This window comes from Gadus chalcogrammus, chromosome 11 (genome assembly GCF_026213295.1).
Source record: "Gadus chalcogrammus isolate NIFS_2021 chromosome 11, NIFS_Gcha_1.0, whole genome shotgun sequence".
NCBI lineage: Eukaryota > Metazoa > Chordata > Actinopteri > Gadiformes > Gadidae > Gadus > Gadus chalcogrammus.
In genome coordinates this window covers 11443226-11460939 of record NC_079422.1, presented here as the reverse complement: position 1 = coordinate 11460939, position 17714 = coordinate 11443226, and the positions used below count along the sequence as shown (strand labels likewise).

The 17714-nt window shown below is 42.1% G+C and overlaps 2 protein-coding genes across 2 annotated transcripts; one reads left to right on the top strand and one right to left on the bottom strand.

The window, feature by feature from the left end:
* Nucleotides 1–2628: 2628 nt before the first annotated feature.
* On the top strand, nt 2629–6765 carry has1 (hyaluronan synthase 1). Its single transcript, XM_056602576.1, has 5 exons — nt 2629–2664; nt 3024–3695; nt 4352–4577; nt 4698–4830; nt 5271–6765. The coding sequence occupies exons 2-5, from the start codon at nt 3036–3038 to the stop codon at nt 5944–5946; spliced, it is 1695 nt and encodes a 564-aa protein (XP_056458551.1). The 5' UTR covers nt 2629–2664; nt 3024–3035; the 3' UTR covers nt 5947–6765.
* Nucleotides 6766–11284: 4519 nt separating this feature from the next.
* spaca6 (sperm acrosome associated 6) lies at nt 11285–16793 on the bottom strand. The gene is made up of 9 exons (XM_056603085.1): nt 16580–16793; nt 16324–16410; nt 16102–16173; nt 15829–15852; nt 15178–15255; nt 14380–14483; nt 13872–14028; nt 13257–13437; nt 11285–11355 (listed from the first exon to the last, which is right to left on the bottom strand). The coding sequence occupies exons 1-9, from the start codon at nt 16791–16793 to the stop codon at nt 11301–11303; spliced, it is 972 nt and encodes a 323-aa protein (XP_056459060.1). The 3' UTR covers nt 11285–11300.
* Nucleotides 16794–17714: the final 921 nt, after the last annotated feature.

The window sequence follows — 17714 nt, the reverse complement described above, 5'->3', positions numbered from 1 at the left end:
CCCCCCCCCCCAAGGGTGACTCTGGGGGTCCCATGGTGTGTGACGGAGAGCTCCAGGGCGTGGTGTCTTGGGGGCATGGCTGTGCTCTCAGGAAGAAGCCTGGAGTTTACACCAAGGTCTGCAACTACGTCTCCTGGATTGAGGAGACCATGGCGTCGGGCTGAGCAGCAAGACCCAGTGGTGGACGCATGAATGGGCAACGTCCATGGAGAAAACTGGGCATTCAAACCGCTTGGTGCTCTCATTAAATCACTGTACTTTATTCCTGAATCTAAATTAAAATCTAGGTTCAACTTCGAAAGAAAGTGTTGATTATTTCAAATACATTTATTTTCCATAATATTTCATTCATAAATACTTTTTTACCTTTTCCGTAAATATTTGATAGCAAAAATGCGAAATTCATTACCGCATCTCAGTAGGCCACCACAGAGCGGCAAAACAATGTGATCCATGTTGATAAAAGTGAAGAATGGCTCCCTCCTCTGGTTTACCAATAGCGTCGGAGAATTTCTTTGATTCGTTTTTTATCCTACGTAAAGCATCATTTTAACAAAACGTGTATGATCGCATAAATACAAGTGATTTTTTTATTTACCATAATTATCGCGGTAAGGAACAGTTTGACCTGCCGTTGACTGCGACTGCGATCCCTAAACTGGCAACAACTTAGTTAGTTTACTGAATAGGCCTACCGCAGTAGGCCTAATAGCCTACATATCGGACTGCCCAAAAGCCTGACCCGGTCACGTGTACTAATGTACTTAGAACATAGTAGTTATCCATGACCTTCAGTCTCCACTTATTTATCTATTATATATACCACAGGCTATGACATCATTCTACCCATGCAGAACGATGTAGGCCGAGCGGTCAGTCGGGGACCTCTATTTGAGTCCCTGACGCGGTGCACGCTGATCAGCCCTGGCAATTCGTCTTGTGGCTGAAGGGTGCGGCGCGAAATCACGAATAGTCCCCCGTTTCGTTGTCGTCATTAATGCAAAATGAAAACTGTGATATTAATCCAAATTATCTGTAGAGTTCTTAATTTGTTTGGTGGAAGGTGGGTCAATAAATACAATGTGTGCCGCGGTGACATTCATTTTAAGTGCACATGGGTCACAGTATTATTTCAGACGAGACAAAGGCAAGCCATGCGGATTTTGCTTGAAATGTCACTCAAATGATAACATCCTACAGTCGAGTTTTCGGCAGCACAACCAGAACCACCAGCAGAGGGCGACAATCTACAGTATATATTAGTCTCGTTTATTTTTCCGCTGCAACTTTGAATAAGTCTGAGCCTATTTGTTTGTGATTAGTCAACTTGATTATATGACACAAAAGCCTGCTCAAACCAATAGATACAGTTTCAGGATGGCTTCATAATTACTTTAATTTACAAGGCATTAACAAATTGTTAATGATTAATCAGAATAGGATAACACCAATGACAAATCAGACATAATTGCATTGTAGCCTATGTTTTGTGAATAGTGGGCTATTAACAAGAGTTCAAAAAACAAATCCCGATTACTAAATTATTAATCGTAGGCTTTACTAGGCTTCATAGGCTACTTATCATATTTGTCATAATGTTGAGGTTTACTGATTAGCACTTAGCCTATAAACAATTAGACAAGTAGCATATGAACTTCTAATAATCACGGCCGAATCATCAATAAAGTCATTGTAATCATCATAATATTTTTTAAGAAACATAATCATGTTTCATACAAATTGTGTTGGTCTGTTGAGAATGAGTACCTAGCCACTACACTTTTTCCAGTCTAAAAAGGAATAAGGTGTTAGATTTTTGACGGAATCCTAAAATAAATCACGGATGGTTTACGAAGCAAATCTTCAAAGAAATGAAAGTATTAGGCCTAAGGTGTATTATAAATTGTAATTCCTTGGTCAAGCAAATAAGACGTTGGCCTTCAGATAGCCTACATTAAGCAGTTTTGCGTAACATTTAAGAAATGTCTTTATAAAGTCAATGGTCACCAAATAAGTTAATTGTGTGATAAGTACAAGAACAAATGTTGTAACACAGATATGGACGGAGCGCTACTGAGAGGGCAGAGTTTACCGAATTTATGCACATAAACGCGCAACAAAAGAGCCTAAAAAGTCTAAAAGACTAAAAGATCGATAAATTGACCGCAGGGGATCTCTGAGGCGTCAAATTATGTTAGTCTCCCCAATGCCTGCATATGTTTTGTAGGCTATTATCATTAATGTTGTTGTTATTATTTTTATTATGAATATTATAAAAGTAGGCAAAGGTAGGAAATCAGTTCATGTCCCAGTAGGAAATTCTCTTTGCTTGAAATAACGGAATCCTTGAAAGCAGCCAAACCACAACAAACGATTTATTTGTTCACAGCCCTTCATTTTGGCAAGTAGTACAACAGTTTGAAAGAAACACAGCACATATGGCTGGGAAACACGGATTTGTCTACAATCACTAAAACCACCGCCTTTTGTCCTGACGCACAACTGAGTCAATGGGCGCGCGCGTAATTGACGATCCCCTCTTGGAAAAAGGAAAAAACGAAATGGGCCCCACATGAGAGTATTCCAGCTACTATAAAGCCAAGACATCCTCACACACATGAGCCGACAGAAACACCGAGTGGATGCAACACTGACTGAAGCCAGGTATGCCCAACATTCATAATAACCAATTGTTAATGTTTTGTTTCTTTGTTTTTTCCACACAAAGGGTAAAGGAATTTTCTAAACATTTCACCCTGTATTTCTTACTGTTTTAACGTCTTGCTTGAGTTTTGTTAAACTTCTAGAGAAGTTGATCATTTTTATTCTTATAAATAAAGCAGAAATGCTTATTTATGAATTTATACACATCTCTTGGATAATTCTGGATGACAGGAATCTGTTCCAAAGCTGTTGTTCGGTAACACATTAAGTGACTGAGAGACAGTAAAACTGTGATAAACCCCGACCCGTGCGGTGAGGCTCAGAGTCTCAGAGCAGCCTAACATCTCCTCGTCCTCAAGGTGAAGAAGACCATGGAACTGAAGCCGTTGCTCCGAGGCCTGGGCTCCCTGGTGCGGGCCTGCCTCACCTTCCTCTTCGCCCTGGCCGTGCTGGGGGTGATGATCTGGGCCTACGTGCAGGGGTTCCAGCTCGTCACCTCTCCCTACGGCATCATCTCCTTCGGCTTCTACGGCCTGCTGCTCGGCCTCCACGTCCTGGTCCAGAGCCTCTTCGCCTTCATCGAGCACCGGAGGATGAAGGCGCGCACCCAGCCCTGCAGCTACACCAAGACCATCGGCTTCACCGTGTCCGCCTACCAGGAGGACCCCGCCTACCTCCGGGAGTGCCTCCAGTCCATCCGGGCGCTCCAGTACCCCCCCGAGCTGCTGCGGGTCATCATGGTGGTGGACGGCAACTCGGAGGACGACCGCTACATGATGGACATGTTCCGGGAGGTGTTCTCCGACCAGGACCCCGGCTGCTTCGTGTGGGAGAACAACTACCACAGCCGGGACCCCACGGCGGCGGGGGGCGCGGGGGACCAGGTGTGCTACGAGGACCCCGGGAGGAAGCAGGTGGAGGAGTTGATCAGCAGCAGGAGGTGTGTGTGCATTATGCAGCGCTGGGGCGGCAAGAGGGAGGTCATGTACACCGCCTTCAAGGCCCTGGGAGACTCTGTGGACTACATACAGGTGAGTTGTAATAATGCTGTTAATGATGAGAAGAATAGAGTCAGGTGTTACATATTCAGGTACATACAGGACAGGTGTGTTATATTAGTATTAATGATATAATCATGTGTTAAATATACAGGTACATACAGGTTTGATACTATTAAACATAGTCGGGTGTGTTACAAACATAAGAATCAGATGGTCATGTTGCATAGTACAGGTATATCTGTGCTATAATATAATCATGTATATAAAACATTTATTACAATTATATTATCATATTATAAAATAAAGGTGTAACTCTGTTACAATACTATAATCTGTGTTAAATATTCTCATATAATTCTGTTATATAGTACAGGTATAACTGTGTGACAATGATGTAATCATATAATATAGTTATAAATCCAACTTTATTACATTAATAATCATGTTATATAGTATAGTTACTACTTTGTTACAATAATATAATCATGTTATATAGTACAGGTATAACTGTGTGTTAATAATTAGCCTGTTTTAAAGGACAGGTATAACTGTATGTTATAACAATGTTAATCATGTTTTCTACATATATTTTTAACTATAATATTACATAGACTACAGTTAAACTACAAGGTAAAATTCAGGAAACCATGTGACACCCAAACTGTTTGATGTCGACTTCTAAATAGGTTTGTGACTCAGACACTAAGCTGGACTCGTTGGCTACGGTGGAGCTATGCAAGGTTCTGGAGAGCAACCACAAGTATGGTGCCGTGGGGGGGGATGTGATGATCCTCAACCTCAAAGACTCCTACATCAGCTTCATGAGCAGTCTTCGCTACTGGATGGCTTTCAACATCGAGAGGTCCTGCCAGTCCTTCTTCAACTGTGTGTCTTGCATCAGTGGGCCGCTGGGTAAGCAAACACTATCAAATGTTTTGTGTTAAAAAATACCTAGCCATGAAAACATATTGTCCCTAGGCCGTAATACGTGTTCTGAAGTTTGATGTTTTACTGAAACCTTTCTCTCTATAGGCCTGTATCGGAATGACCTCCTTCAACAGTTTCTGGAGTCCTGGTATAATCAGACATTCCTCGGAACTCACTGCACATTTGGGGATGACAGACACTTGACCAATCGCATGCTAAGCATGGGCTATGCTACTAAGTGAGTGTGTAACTATACTACTAAATCAGTGCTACTAAGTGAGTGTGTAACTATACTACTAAATCAGTGTGTAACTATGCTACTAAATGAGTTTGTAACTACAGCATTCTACCAGGTGAGTGTGTAACTATGCTACTAATTGAGTGTGTAACTACAGTATTCTAATTGATTGTGTAACTATGCTACTAAGTGAGTGTGTAACTACAGTATTCTAAGTGAGTGTATAACTATGCTTCTAAGTGAGTGTTTAACTATGCAAATAATAAGTATTTTTACTAACTAGGCTTCATGCAGCGGCACATTGCATTTCTTTGTATATATTTGATTTTCACTGAAGACAATATAGCGTAATAGTAAAGCAAAACAAAAGATAAAAACGACTACTTCAACCTTTTACAAATATCCAAAGAGCTCATGTTCAATCCATTAACTCCTTTCAGATACACGGCTCGCTCAAAGTGTTACACGGAAACACCAGCCCAGTTCCTACGCTGGCTCAACCAACAAACTCGCTGGACCAAGTCCTACTTTCGAGAGTGGCTCTTTAACGCCATGTGGTGGCACAAGCACCACCTCTGGATGACCTACGAGTCCATCGTCTCCGGGGTCTTCCCCTTCTTCGTGACCGCCACCATCATCCAGCTGTTCTGGACAGGCAGCCTGTGGGACATCCTCTGGGTCCTTTGCTGTATCCAGCTGATTGGGCTGGTGAAGGCGTCCTACGCCTGCATCCTTCGGGGGGACATGGCCATGGTCTTCATGTCTCTCTACTCTGCCCTGTACATGACCAGCCTGCTGCCCGCAAAGTACTTTGCCATTCTAACTATGAACAAAAGCAGCTGGGGAACATCCGGCCGGCGTAAGATGGTGGGCAACTACATCCCCCTCCTCCCATTATCAGTGTGGGCGGCCATCTTGTTAGGTGGGCTGTTTTACACCATCTACAAGGAGAGCCAGATGAGCTGGCAGACCCCTGCTAAGAAGATGGAAACTGGCTTCCTTATCTTTGGTTGTGCAGCATACACATGCTACTGGATCATCATGGTGGTTCTCTATTGGGTTTGGTTTCGCAGGGCTTGCAGGAGACGCAGCAAGTCTTACAAGATAGACGTTTAAACCACTAAAGATAAGGAAAAAACAGAGAATGTTTTTAACGTATTATTATCACAATAACAAATATGCCTAATATATTTCCTTTATGTTCATTCATTTGTTCGCCAGTAAAATGTATTGAAATTGTTATTAATTCTACTGAAAGACATCTGTAGAATAGAATGCTAGATGTTGAATGTCATGTAACTAAATGGTTACTGCCTGACAAGGGGATGCGGTGGCAAATGAATTACACTGTATTTAGGGCTTTGTAGCCCATGTACCTCAGGATTACAGACGACATATCCTCTGGGTTTCGATGCATTTATTTATTTATTGTGCTGTGTTTCATGTTATTGGAAGGGGAGTTATTTGGAAAGAAGTGGGATGTTAGGATGTGTTCAGGATTTTTAGTTGAAATTGGGATTGATTTTTAAGGATGCTACAATGAAGAATTGGACTTTGCTGTACAACTATCCCTATGCAGAGCGACGGCACTTTGGAAAGCAATAGATATGCACTTGAAGGCATGCAGGTCAAATGACTTTTACGATACTACAAAAGGCACATAGAGAAATAGCCTGTAGGTATCGCAAAAACAAGTTAATAGAGGAACACTTTAACCCCTGAAGAGGCATCTTAAATAATTGTATATAGTTACTGAAAAAACATGAATTGTCAAAATGTTTATTTGTTTTCTATGAAGTACACATCATGTTATCTTGAAATTGTATTACAATGTGAATGTGTTCTGGACAGAAAGATATTTAAATTAAACAGATACATTTTCTTAAATAAACAGACCTGTATTTTTCATACATTTTTGCCCAATCAGAGAGATCCATGTTCATGTCCATATACATGCTCTGCTTAAAGGATCACCCAAACCCAATGGTCATATAAAACAACCTTGACACGCCTGGACACGCATTGGGATGGGTGCAGCACATCTGACATTGAGATGAAAAAGAGCAGTTAACTTATATCTTAAAGATTGATAATAATCTGAATAATCTAAGATGGCATCTTGATAGTGTGATTTGTACTTTTGATTGTAAGCAAGTAAAATACAGTAATGGTGGGTGGGTCCTGTGCTTTATCTACTTGGAGGTGGTTTTTTTTTATCTGCTGGGAGGGTCTGGATGTTATAACCTCAGCAAGAGATCCTCAGAGGGAGAAGTACTGAGGAATAAAAAATGTTAATTACTTATGAGTGTACTGATGAAGCCTTTAGTGGTCTATCAGATGTGTTCTTCGTTAATGGTGTACTGATGGAACCTAACGAGCAGAGGGATAATTAGTTATTACTGTTCTGATGGAACCTAACGAACAGATGGATTATTATAAGCAGGGTTTTGATGAACATAAAATAAAACAAAATAATTCAAGACTACAACTCCAAAAATACAAATTAAGGAAATCTTTGAACTTGTTGACAACTTCTTGATGTCACTGTGTTTTGGTTTCAGGGAACTCGGTGGACAGAAAAGTGGTTGCTTGAGAATGATTAGCTAACATTGTTTTATTTCAATGTGAGAAACAGCATATGGTTTCCAGAGAGATGTTTGACTACCAACTTTTTAGAAACATTGGAAATTTGTAGGGATATTTTTAAAGGGGTTTCCAGATTCTACTAATCTACAGTTCCAATTATGTATGGAATTTTTCTTGGAGGTTCATTTAGATTATCAAGCAATTATAAGCATAGAAAAATATACCTTTTTCTTTCTATTTTGTCTATTGTTATGAAATATGCCAAATAAATATATTCTCCCTATTAATTTCTCACAAAGAATGCATTCGTTGATTGAAATATGAAACATAAAGGGCCTGTTACGTTAGATTATGTGTTAAAAACGTATTTATTTATTATATATTTATATTACTTATTATTTTGATTCAGATTCTATTTGTGTTTTGGTGAGAACTTAATGATGATAGTTCAACCAACTCTAACAGAACTCTAAACATGTTGAAGGCAGATGTATGTATGTTAATTATGGCACCGATTGTACTCCTGATTATCCCTGGAATGCCCTTTGAGACTGTACCTGTGATTAAGGGCTATATAAAAACAATTCAATTTAATTATAATTAATATTAATAAAAAATTATGATAACATTATTTGATCTACTGAGTAGTACAACATGAATAGCAAAAGAATAGCAAAAGAGGAAAACAGCACATTGTCTTCAGTCAAACCCATCCCATCCCCGGTTTCCCAACAACATGGGGCCCCGGAGCCACCCGGGAAAAGACTGACCTCAGGAATGACTGAAACGAACATTGGGAATGAGTAAGATCTTTCTCAATCCGGTCTGACCTACTCTGCGGTACGTAAGCAGACTATCTCACATGTCTGGTTAGTGTAAAGAGCAGCATCAACGTTACTCACCCGATTTGTCAGACTGATAACATGCTTTTATCTTATGTGTATATTTGATACATAACTGTCAATCGTTATAGATATTAAAAGGATGGATAACCCTAACTATCTATAGATCCCCATAGATAATAATTTAGCTATGCATATCACCTGCAAGATAAAAGTGTACAAGACACTTTCCACCATGCAGCTACTTTCAACTCTGTGTTTCGCTGTTCAAATGTAATCGTTTTCCACCTAGTCACGTCTCATTGATAAGAAATGGAAATTGTCCTTTGCGCCAACCCTTTTCTTTTTGCTTTTTCTGGAAAGTTTGTTTGAATGAATAGTGAAACGTTTGTGATGTGATGGAACAAATGTTAGTTTGGTAACTAGAGTGACAAAGCCAAGAATCACTTCCCCTACTCTACATCTGGTTCAGATTGTCTCGCGCTCCCCACCCTGTCTGGTTCCAGTTCCACACACCCGAGGATCAGCCTTCAGGGCACACATGTTGCACCTCCTGTGCTTCGCCCTCGGCTGGTTATTCACGGCCAGATCCTAGAGAGGATATTCCATATTCAATGTCTCCTTTAACTTTTGTTGAAAGTAAGAGCAACCCTGGAGAATGTTGAATATGGAAAGTAGACCGCCGCAGGAGTAATGATTGCATTTCTTCAGTCACAGCTGTCTCTAATTTACAAATAATTAGCATTTTACTGGATAAGATATGACTAAGATAAAATCCCAGTAACTCCAACTTTATCAGATTTTAGATTCAAATAGTGCCATATAATGATGACACGAATCAGCCAACCAGCCTGCTCTATCTTCTAATCTTTATCGTCATCTCCCTTTGAGACACAATCTCATTCAATATTCAAACGTCTCACTCTGGTCACTTAGACACAAGCAAACAAAAACAAGACCAGGAACCAAAATATCAAAGACCAAAGATATGGAAATTGATGTGGTGCATTTCATTATTAGTTTTTATAGGTGTTTTTTTTAGGGGGGGGGATTACACTAATGGAGTTGTTTTAGGCACACTGTCCAATAACAATCAAATACAAATACAATGGAAAGGATCACTGTGGTCTGGTTTGGACTAGATCTCTGTGATATGGTTAATGCTATGTATGACCATAGCGGTTTAACATACACACACATATAAATGTGTATATATAGATAGATTATATATATATAGATAGGTATATGTATATATATATATATACATATATATTATCACTGTTATGTGATATGGTGAACGCTCTGTCTGTGTGACAATAGCTGTTTAACCTGTGTTGCCGGTCAGGGAGAAGGCTCACAGCATGGCTGTCCCATCAAGATGAGGTTTATTTATCTGTGGTTCTGCTTGTGTGTGTGATGACACTTCGTCACCTGAAGTGTTTGATGCAACTATGAAGTCGGCTGAGATGGTCTTAAACATGGATCACTGTTGAACATGATTCCTTCCAAACAAAGTAACTAACTAACTGTCTCACCATCAAACTCACACACAACTGATTGATTAACTGACTAGCCGATTTACCTACTGGCTAACCAACCAACCTACTGATTAACCAACAATCAAACTATCTAACTGACTAACCAACAAACCTACTGGAACACACTAACTAACAAGCTGACCAACCAATCAACCCATGATAAACCAAAGAACATACAGATTAACCAGCAATCAAACTATCTAACTGACTAACCAACAAACCTACTGGAAAACCAACAAACTAACTAACTGACTAACCAACCAACCTACTGGTTAACCCAAAACGAACTAACTAACTGACAAACCAATGAACCTACTGGTTAACCAACAAACGAATTAACTAACTGACTAATCAACCAACCTACTGGTTAACCAACAATTAAACTACAGTAACTAACTGACTAACCAACAAACCTCCTGATTAACCAACAAACTAACTAAAACCTTTTCACACTAAAAACGGTATTCCTTTGACGCATGTTCTTTACTTGAAAAAAGGTGTGCAATATGACCCTGGGGAAGCTGGAGTATTCATTATGAATCACTGCGTCTCTGCTGTAGCCTGGCATGGCTCCCGCCTACCAACACACGCAGTTCGGCGCACAAATGTCGCTTCTGGTTCGGGCTTCCTCTCCTGCATCATCTGTTTCCTAGGCAACCAAACAAACCACTGAGAGAAAAAAACGTTTACAAGCTTTTAAATGTGGTGACTCATGCCAGTTTATATTTAGATGATGTACGAGGGCTTTATAAGACATGCAACACCCTTTCACCCTCACAAGTCTTTATCACCCGGTGCAGATGGCATTACTCCTTCTAGGTTAGAGTGTCTAGAGTTCACTGTGGGCAACAACTGAGAATGTACGTTCAAGACATTCCCTCACAGATCCAGGGGATCATGGAGAGCATGTACATGAGTTCGCCCTTTTATTACCGCTTTCTTACATTCAGGCTGGACGTTATTTTTTAGAAAGATAATATCCGTTGACACAATATCAGAAATAAATCTATTCACAACCATTGATTGCATTGAGTAATAAAGTAACGTTTATATTTAAACACACTGAACAATAATGTAGAAATATGTGTCTAGGTGCACACAATCTGAGTGTACACATTACAATAGCCTACATATTTGGTAAAGATTTTGTAAAATATTTAGATCTATATCTATTCTATTGCAAGTGGTCAAAGTGAGAGACTAGAGTTTGTATAGCCCCAAGGGGGCATTGGCTAGTGAGGTCACTAACACAAACATTAGAAACAACAGAGAGGGCCTACATTGTGATCGATTTGTCATCATATTGTTGAATGAGTGAATACCCTTGGATGGGACTGACAGAAAGTACAACACTGAATGGTTGAGAGGAACTTTGTTAGCCATGCCATCTAGTGGCAGAAAGCGACAATTACAGGCTGTTTGAAATGGATGACGTCACAGAGGGCATAACAGATTTATTGCACACATAAAACTCTCTGCCATGGCATCTTGGACTTCTGTTTCCTCAGGCTTCGTCTCCCTCATGCATGCTTAATGGAGCTGTGCACCAGTACAAAAGCCTGCGTTAACCACAAAGAGTGCAGAGAGATATGTACAGTTTCATAATCCCATGCATCCTTTCTCTATTTATTTTAAGAATATTTAAAAAGTAGTCATCATGTGTTAAATTCATTCGAGATGAGAGGATATAGTTGAGATTGCAACATATTTTACACATCGATAATAGCTTTTGAACTCATTTCAAAAGGCAGACAAAGTCTTGCATTTCCGGATTTGCAGAGCTGAAGTTGCTGTAGTGTTACCCAGGCTATTGTAGCAGCGATACCCAAGCTATAGTACCTTAGGTTAGTACCTACCGTAACCTATGATATAGTAGTTGTGGCATTAGGGATATAGTAGTTGTAGCATTGGGGATATAGTAGCTGCAGCGTAAGGGATATAGTAGCTGTAGCGTTATCTAGGATATAGTAGCAGTAGCATTAGGGATATAGTAGCTGTAGCGTTATCTAGGATATAGTAGCAGTAGCATTAGGGATATAGTAGCTGTAGCGTTACCTAGGATATAGTAGGAGTAGCATTAGGGATATAGTAGCTGTAGTGTTACCTAGGATATAGTAGCAGTAGCATTAGGGATATAGTAGCTGTAGTGTTACCTAGGATAAAGTAGCAGTAGCATTAGGGATATAGTAGCTGTAGCGTTACCTAGGATATAGTAGTTGTAGCATTAGGGATATAGTAGCTGTAGCGTTACCTAGGATATAGTAGTTGTAGCATTAGGGATATAGTAGCTGTAGCGTTACCTAGGATATAGTAGTTGTAGCATTAGGGATATAGTAGCTGTAGCGTTACCTAGGATATAGTAGCAGTAGCATTAGGTATATAGTAGCTGTAGCGTTACCTAGGATATAGTAGGAGTAGCATCAGGGATATAGTAGCTGTAGCATTACCTAGGATATAGTAGGAGTAGCATTAGGGATATAGTAGCTATAGCGTTACCTAGGATATAGTAGTTGTAGCATTAGGGATATAGTAGCTATAGCCTTACCTAGCAGTAGCATTAGGGATATAGTAGCTGTAGCGTTACCTAGGATATAGTAGGAGTAGCATTAGGGATATAGTAGCTATAGTGTTACCTAGGATATAGTAGGAGTAGCATTAGGGATATAGTAGCTGTAGCATTACCTAGGATATAGTAGGAGTAGCATTAGGGATATAGTAGCTATAGCGTTACCTAGGATATAGTAGTTGTAGCATTAGGGATATAGTAGCTATAGCCTTACCTAGCAGTAGCATTAGGGATATAGAAGCTGTAGCGTTACCTAGGATATAGTAGTTGTAGCATTAGGGATATAGTAGCTATAGCGTTACCTAGGATATAGTAGGAGTAGCATTAGGGATATAGTAGCTGTAGCATTACCTAGGATATAGTAGGAGTAGCATTAGGGATATAGTAGCTATAGCGTTACCTAGGATATAGTAGTTGTAGCATTAGGGATATAGTAGCTGTAGCCTTACCTAGCAGTAGCATTAGGGATATAGTAGCTATAGCGTTACCTAGGATATAGTAGTTGCAGCATTAGGGATATAGTAGCTGTAGCGTTACCTAGGATATAGTAGGAGTAGCATTAGGGATATAGTAGCTGTAGCATTAGGGATATAGTAGCTGTAGCATTAGGGATATAGTAGCTGTAGCATTAGGGATATAGTAGCTGTAGCATTAGGGATATTGTAGCTGTAGTGTTACCTAGGATATAGTTGCTGTAGCGTCACCTAGGATATAGTTGCTGTAGTGTTACCTAGGATATAGTTGCTGTAGCGTTACCTAGGATATAGTTGCTGTAGTGTTACCTAGGATATAGCAGCTTCAGTGTTAGTTATATAGCAGCTGTAGCATTTGGGATATAGTAGCTATGGCGTCAGGGATATAGAAGCAGTAGCATTAGGGATAAGGTAGTGTTACCCCAGGGACAGGAACAGCAGGAGCAGAATGGCTGCCAGACAGGTGGTGAGGAGGGCAGGAGGTGGCAGGAGGAGGGAGTGGGGTGAACCATCAGGCCCCGGGGTCATCCGCCCTCCTGGGAGCACCGACAGGTCAAAGATCTCCTGCAGCTCTGTGTGGCCCACCTCAAGCTGGGGGGTCACTGGAGGGGGGACAGGGGTGTGAGAGAGAGAGAGAGAGAGAGAGAGAGAGAGAGAGAGAGAGAGAGAGAGAGAGAGAGAGAGAGAGAGAGAGAGAGAGAGAGAGAGAGATAAGGTGAAAAGTGTTTGGAACAACTGAAGGACAAGATAGATGATCTTGCAAAGTAAAAGGGTGTTTGTGTGTGTGGGTGGGATTAGCAGAAACAGAGCCTGTTAAGTGTGCTTCTGTTGGTGGGTTTGCATCCGTGTGTTTATGACTTTATGTGCATGTGTGTGTGCGTGTGTGTGTGTGTGTGTGTGTGTGTGTGTGTGTGTGTGTGTGTGTGTGTGTGTGTGTGCATGCGTGCGTGCGTGTGTGCGTGCGTGTGTGCGTGCGGGCATGTGCGGTGGCTTTGGGCCGATCCTCTGGTGTGTGTTCAGCGCTGGTGGTGCTGACCTGTCAGGTAGTAGTAGAGCCTGACCACGGAGCGCTGCGCGGCGTACAGCTCACACTGGTACGTGCCCTGGTGCCACCGCCGGGCCACGGGGATGGAGTAGAGCCTGTCCTCGCCCGCCGTCACCTCCTCAAACTGATCCACCTTCCGGGTCTCCACCTGCACAGTAGGGGGCAGAGCAGGCCTTGAGTTGCTACAATGCGTCTATATTCCCGGTAGTGTTAGAGTGGTGGAAACGTGTCAGGGGTAAGGTTACTGTTAGGGTCAGGGTTAGGGTAATATTAGTAATAGGGTCTGGGTTAGGGTTAATATTAGGGTCAGGTTTAGTGTTAGTGTTAGGGTCAGGGTTAGTGTTAGGGTTAGTGTTAGGGTAAGGGTTAGGATCAGGGTTAGGGTTAGGGTCAGGGTTAGGGTTACGGTAAGGGTTGAGGTCGAGGTCAGTGTTACGTTCAGGGTTATAGTCAAGGTTGGGGTTGAGGTCAAGGTTAGGGTCAGGTGTTCCAGGCTTACCTGTGATGCATACCTCCAGATCACCTCAGTGTTGTCAGGCAATGGAAACGGCACATTGCACAACATACGCGTGCCACTGAACTCCATGACGTTCAGCGTTTCCACTTGAAATTAAACACACACACAGACACACACACAGACACACACACACACACACACACACACACACACACACACACACACACACACACACACACACACACACACACACACACACACACACACACACACACACACACACACACACACACACACACACAAACACTTAATACAAATTAAGCTCAGTCTCTTAGGAGTGGAGGGAACTGTGTTGAGCTCTGCAGTGTTTTGCTCGACAGTTGAACTGTGTTGAGCTCTGAAGTTAATGTGCTTGGCTCTCTACAGTTCTGTCGAGTTCCAGAGTTAAACAGTTTTGAGCCTTAGAGTGAAACCGTGTTGAGCTCTAAAGTTGTTTTAAGCTCCTGAATTAAATTGTGGATCTGTAGACTGTGTTGTGCTTTCTGAGTTAAACTGTGTTTATGGGGCATACAGGGCACAGAGTGTGGGAGTGAACTGTCACCTTACGCCTACACACAGCAGGCAAGGATTAAAAGAGCAGTAGCTATCCTTGGAAGCTCAGTGTATAATGTACAGTAACACCCCTTATCCTTGGAGTCATTTAGAAATCCTAACTTGCTGCTATAACAAAGCACAGATGATTCTTGTCTCGCGTTTGTGAACATGTTATTATACAACACCGCTGTAGATGAGTATGTGTGAGACTTGCTTCTGCTACAGTTGTCATTACCCCCTGCTCACCTGGACAGTCCAGGGGGAGGTCACACGAATCGTACTGACAGGTGACACAGTTGTAAACCGCACCCGATGCTTGAAAACCTATTAGTCAAAAGAATTCAAATATCCATGAATGAATGGGTCTTGAATGGCATATTAAAATGACCAGTATTTATTATTTTTTTCCAAAGGAATCTAGAGCAGAATGTATCCTTGAATTTATTTATTGTATTTACTCTCCGGTGCCCACTTTCGCAAAACACAAGTGAGATGTTTCAGGAGGCAAGACGTCCTGTTCCTGGGATGGATGGTTGGTGCTGACCAGAGCCTCAGAGTCTTTCTAACTCATGTTTAAATCATCAAGACCAAAATGGATCCACTGTGTGCTACACGGGTCAATACTGAACCAGGAGGAATGACAGATAACATGTCCTACATTTCTTTTACTTATCTATTATTTTAATTTATTGCATGACAATGTTTATATGTGAAGCACTTTGAGTCTGCCTTCTGTATGAAAAGTGCTACATAAATAAAGTTGCCTTGCCTTGCCTTGCCTACATATATGTATATATTTAACATGTTATATAAATAGGTATGTATATGTCGTATGGTAACATGCCAGCAATGTGAAAATAACATCATAACTCTGTTAGGAACAAAACATCTACGAACCACATGGGGGGAAGCATCCAGACACTGCAAAACAGAGAAAACAAGACATTAGCTGAAGTGTCAGGGCATCAGGGTATTAAATATTTCATGTTGGATTAGACGACGAAGATGAGAGGGATGTTCCGCTCCTGTTAGTTAACATCAGTAGTGGTCGTAATGTGATCAGGTGTTCATTCACTGTAGCAGTGCAGAGCCAACAGTATGTAGCGGCTAACTAGTTAACATCTGTGCTTTATGCATTACGTCATCGAAGAGGAAGGGGGGGAAGCTCACCCCTCGGCAGTTTGGAGGCATCCGCAATAAACCTGTCTGCTGCTCTCTGCAACCGTTCCTCATACACAGTGTCTGGAGAGAGAGAGAGAGAGAGAGAGAGAGAGAGAGAGAGAGAGAGAGAGAGAGAGAGAGAGAGAGAGAGAGAGAGAGAGAGACATTCAGTTTTAGGGATGTTTTAATTCCTGGACTGTTTGCCTTGTTTGACTGCAGGGAGAGACCAACCATCATTCAGCTTGCGGTCAAATTCCTCCACCATGGGCAGGATCTGTTCTTCCAGAATAGTCTTCAGCTGTGCGCTGTAGCCTTCCCCTACGTGAGACACACACACACACACCGTGCTAACTCTAGCATGTGGTTGTACACAAAGTGCATGTACACACACATAGGCACACACATAATCACAGTGAGTCATTGTAAGACACAAGGCATAAAACAGTATTGAAGAAAAGTTTTAAAACCCACTAATTTCCGTCCTCACCCACTCTGCCGGCCTCGATGACCTTCTGGTTGTAATTGAACACACGATCGAGGGTCCTAAAGCAGGAGTCCAAGTTCCTGATTTTGTGCTGAGGGAGCCAGTGGCCCCAGCAGAGCCGCAGGCTGGTTCTCACTTCCACCAGGCACTGGTAGCAGCCCAGCGCGGGGGCCCCCAGTAGGCCGACGTGCAGGACCACCAGGACGCGGACCCACATCGCACACACGTGAACCAGGCCCGGCCGCATCGCAGACACTTGAGCGACGTGTGAAAACGGGGGCAGGAACTCGACTCGACTGGGGTTTAATTCGCACCCACTGACCCGTACGGATTGGCACGCGGGCAGTCACATATATGTGATGTCACAGATGAATGATGTCACCGATATTCCGAATGTAGTGGAACATTCCTAGCTTGATAGATCAGATTTGTGATTGTGATGGGACAACATCTGTGCATCACAACACTAGAATTTTGAATGGATTGTAGAACTTATGACGGCCACAAGGCTCCCCCCCCCCCCCCCATTCGCTCCCATTGTCTCCCTGTTTCCTGAGCCTCCCTGCACCAGTTTTACTGCAGCGCTCAGAGAGGGGGGGGGGGGGGGGGGGGGGGGGGGAGGCTGGGATGGGGTGGGGGGGGGGAATAGAGGGCTGGGATGAGGGGGGGGGGGGAGGTTGGGGGGGAGTCAAAGCCGTAGAGGAGAGAGTTAAATGCTGGTGTGTAGGGATCAAGTGGGAAGTCTGAGCGATGTAGCGGCTGAAGCCAGCCTCTTCTCTCCTCTAGGGGGGAGGAGGGCGGGAGACGAGAACGACATGGAGCGCAAGAGAAAAGGGGGAGGGATGCTGCAATCAATGGGATCAGGAATATTGGTGTGCAAAGCCTCAATAAATAATAATAATGATAATAATAATTATTATTATTATTAATTATCATTAATATTATTAATTTTATTATATGTATGATGATGAAAAATATGAAAGGATATAAAAGGGAGGGTGGGATCAAATGTTTCGGACAATAAAATGCAAACAGAACCAGGAGGGGAATAGAGGAGGAGTAGGACACAAAAGTAACCAGGCAGCCAAGAAGAAGACATGGGAATGACAGAGAGAGAGAGAGAAAGGGAGAAGTGGGA